Genomic DNA, 4,246 nt, shown 5'->3' with positions numbered 1-4,246 from the left:
ACAAAAAACCTATTTGTATATGCTCCATAAGGGAAAACAAGGAACATAGTTTACAATGAGGTGTTATAATCACAACAGCAAGAAATTATGTACATGATCACCTTCTTTTACGAAACTTCATTGACTTTCATATATTTATATTGATATACATATATATACGTGTGTTTGGGTGCGTGTGTGTATATACATCTCTATATATAAAGATGATGCGTAGTCTAGACGGCGTTTTTAGATTTCATTATTCTCTTTAACCCGGGCAACGCCGGGTGTTTCTGCTAGTATATATATATTTATAAAACCTTAAATCACAGGACTTCACTTACAGAAATTGTAAAGTATGACCACTAATTTTGGGATGTGGTTTATAATTCCATCCTTATGGAAACCAGGATAATTTTCAAGAATTTATGGATTGAGGATCAGATTCAATGTAATATGCTAATAAGCACAATAGTAATTAAAAACAAAATGCCAAATGTTTGTATGATGAGCTGTAGAAAATGGAAGGGAAACTTCTTATGAAAAACCTATTTTGTCTAGGAAAGGTTTGTTTGAAAGGTTTAAAAAATGCTTGAGTTTACACAACATAAATATAACTGGTGAAGCAGCTGGTGTTGATACAAGGACTGTTTCTTATCCAGTGCAACTGAAAAACATGATTGCTAAAGAGAGTACACAATGTTGATGAAACTGAATTTTTCTGGATGCCCAGCCAGCTAGAGCTTTTATTTCTCAAGATATCTTCTAGGAGGAAATGCCTCTAGTGATATGAAATTAAGCCCCTACTGGCGAGTCACACTGAAAACACATCTGATTTGTCAATTGTTAAGATGGCATAGATGACTATGAATCTTTTCAAAGAATGGTTTATAAATATTTTTTGGTCCTGCTAGTGAAAGCTACAGTGCCTAACATAATATACATTATTTACAATTGATGGATATTTATCCTCATCTTGTTTGTTGTTAACACGTTTTGGCAGATATACCCTCCAGGCTTCAGGTGTCTTGGGGAAATTTCGAACCTGGGTTCTCATTCCTAAGGTATTTTTCGATGTTGTTGTTGTTATTATTATTATTATTATTATTATTCAAGTCACTGCCTGGAATCGAACTTGGAATCATGGGGTTAGTAGCCCACACTCTTAACCACTACGCCATATGCCCGTGGGCATAATATTTCCAACAAAGTACTAAGTTTAAGACAATACACCAAGTGACACAGTGAAATTTAATGAACTTCCTGATAATATGAGAATAGGATATATCTTCAAGACTACTTCTTTGTTCAAGACAATGAATCAAGGTGTGATAGCAAGAATTTTCAAATACTTACATTACAATGCAATTCACTGAATGTGACGCTACACCTCCACACATCACACATTGGTTTTTACACAATATCTCACCCTGTATACACTGAGTGTTACATTACAGTCTACACATTGCACATGACGCACTCTTCTATACTACAGCATACACTGACTGTTGCAATACTACTTCCCACAAACCTATACTGATTCACTGATTGACACTAAAATTCCATTGTACATATTCTACTCAACACATTACACCTCATATACAATCACTACACCATCACACAACATATGCTTTCAGTTGTAACACACAGCAGCAGAACTTACAGTGACTGTCACATTACATGGCATAACAGATGGTAACTGTCACACTACACTACCAAACAAAATATAGTGATTGTCACATACCACACAGCGTATAGTGAACATCATAACATACCACCACTTAACATACATTCATAACCAGTTTATGCAATCACAAAACATGCACTGACCATCACATTAAACCTACACACATTATAAAACACTTGTCATGCCTCCACATGAATGTGTGACTGTCACACATCTCACAACATACACTGACTGTCACATTAAAGTTTCACATAACATACAGTGACAACCACATGTTCTCCTCCACAACAAACACTAATTTACATACTACTGCATCATACAACACACAGTGACATAACATACACTTACTGCCACACAACATCTCCAAAACATCACACTAGACCTCCACCATGCAGTCACACAATACCAGCACATTACATATATATATAGCTAAAGGTATTCTACATATTTCAACATGCATTCACTGCCACTCTACATTCTACATAATATATATAACTGTTACACAACACTATACTATTTACAGTGTACCGGGTGTTTGGGCTAAATCAAACAATATATTTATGTCTTCCTTTCTCAGGAACAACTTGAAATATTGTTGAACAGGCAATGGCATTAGAAAGCATAAAGATTACAGTTGTAGTCGAAGAAAAGTTAGCTGACATGCATGACTGGAAGCCATCTAAATATTGGAAAAGAGTTACCTGTATCATAATAATTTATGCTGGGTATCAAAATGCTGACATCATGACTGCTACTCAATATTTTGTGAACACTGTAAAGGCTGTAAGACATGACATGGACAGCTGCAATGGAAACTACAAAGACATGGACAACAGGAAAGTGACAGTCTTTGGTGAGGGTTATGTCATGCTACCCCACACCTTTGAATAAGGCCTTAGGCTCAGTTGAGGCAGCTACGTGAAGCTGTTGCACATTCAAACCCTGGTTGGAGCATGTTGCTGTTGGAAGGCCATGTGTAACATTAGGATTCAGTTCCTTGCCATATCTCCAGAAAGAGTCAGAAGCGGTTGTTGGAAAATTTCTACAACTTCACCAGCCCCAATTTCTGGCCTCCTAATTCCCCCAATTGTAATCCCATAGATTACTCTGTGTGGGGTGCAGTTGAGAAAAACACTACCTGCATCAATAGGGCCAAGCTGGTAGCCAAGATCAAAGAGGTATTTAAAGATCTTCCCAGGAAGACATGTGCCAGGTTCCAAACCCATCTTAAGGTTGTGGTTGAAGCTGAAGGAAGCTACTTTGAGTAAACTGTTATCTCCCAACCATAATCTAGATGATATTTTCAGTTTTTTTTTAATACTTTTATTTTTTAATGGAATATTGTGTTTTCTTTTCTTTTAATGCGAACCATCAAATTACACCTGAACACCTTGTATGGTGTAATGGTGACTAATAGAATCTATCAAGTCACTGAAGGATGGATCATCAACATGGTTGCACAAATTGCTAGAAATCACAACTAAATCCCTCACAAATTACACACGACATCTGTCTTTAAAACGTGAGCACAATGAATAAGATGGTTCATTGTTTGAAAAATAAAAAAAGATTAGATATGACAGACATAGATGGAATGCATTTAATCATATGTCTGTTCATTCAGGGTTGATCAGAGGCTGAACCGCAACTCCATAAATATTAACATACACCAACTGTAACACAACATGCACCATACAAACAACCACACTACAAGCATCATTGTGTTGCAATGAAGTTTGCTAAAATATATCTGATGAGTACTGTCTGCTTTGAAATAACCAGCACAACCACCACAAACACCACTTGATCACAAACTCTGCAACAAGTACCAGTAACCACTACTATGATAATTGCTATAATGCACAACACTACCACTAAGTATACCTAACTGCAGACTAATAAGAACAAGAGACATGTAGCAGCAGAACAGTTTTGGCTGACGTACTAGCTGGAATTTGTGGTCTGCATTTTCTTTCAGTCAACCATGAAGTGCGAAAAATTACTTGGTACTCACTCACTTGCCACTCACTCAACATTCAATCAGATATACAATGCACAATGTATATGTGGTCCTATTTACAGTATATAAGTAGTAGCCAAAGTTGCAACACTATTCAAAATTAAACACGAATACAGATTTCTTTTTATAACAAATGAACTTACCTATCTTCCTACCTACCTATCTAGCTATTTATGTCTCAGCATGTCTGTCTAGCTTACACATATATATGCACATGTGCATGCATATATATATATAGAGGCATCAAGCTGTTAGATCAGGTTATGAAAGTTACAGAGAGGGTCATAGCCCAACTAATTAGGGAGCGAATCAATTTAGATGAGATGCAGTTTGGGTTCGTGCCAGGTAAAAGCACTACTGATGCCTTATTTCTAGTGAGACAGTTGCAGGAGAAATACCTAGCTAAGGATAAACCTCTGTACCTGGCTTTCGTTGACATGGAGAAAGCCTTTGACAGGGTCCCCCGATCCCTTATCTGGTGGTCAATGAGGAAACTTGGGATAGAAGAATGGTTAGTGAGAGCTGTGCGAGCCATGTACAGAGATGCTGCCAGTAAGGTG

At 37.0% G+C, this 4,246-nt stretch overlaps 1 protein-coding gene across 4 annotated transcripts in view; it reads right to left on the bottom strand.

The window, feature by feature from the left end:
• Positions 1 to 4,246, bottom strand: part of LOC106869343 (kelch-like protein 26) — an 80,739-nt gene that overhangs the window by 31,584 nt on the left and 44,909 nt on the right. The window contains exon 1 of one of the 4 annotated variants that reach the window (XM_052972072.1): positions 2,368 to 2,391. The exons of the other annotated variants lie outside the window; for them this stretch is intronic. Within the exon in view, the coding sequence (XP_052828032.1) occupies positions 2,368 to 2,376 (9 nt within the window). The 5' untranslated portion in view covers positions 2,377 to 2,391. Of the gene's footprint in view, positions 1 to 2,367; positions 2,392 to 4,246 lie in introns of those variants that run through there. 4 annotated transcript variants of the gene reach the window in all.

The sequence above is a fragment of the Octopus bimaculoides genome, chromosome 1 (genome assembly GCF_001194135.2).
Source record: "Octopus bimaculoides isolate UCB-OBI-ISO-001 chromosome 1, ASM119413v2, whole genome shotgun sequence".
NCBI lineage: Eukaryota > Metazoa > Mollusca > Cephalopoda > Octopoda > Octopodidae > Octopus > Octopus bimaculoides.
The sequence above is the reverse complement of the archived record's forward strand: the minus strand, read 5'-3'. Positions and strand labels throughout refer to the sequence as shown.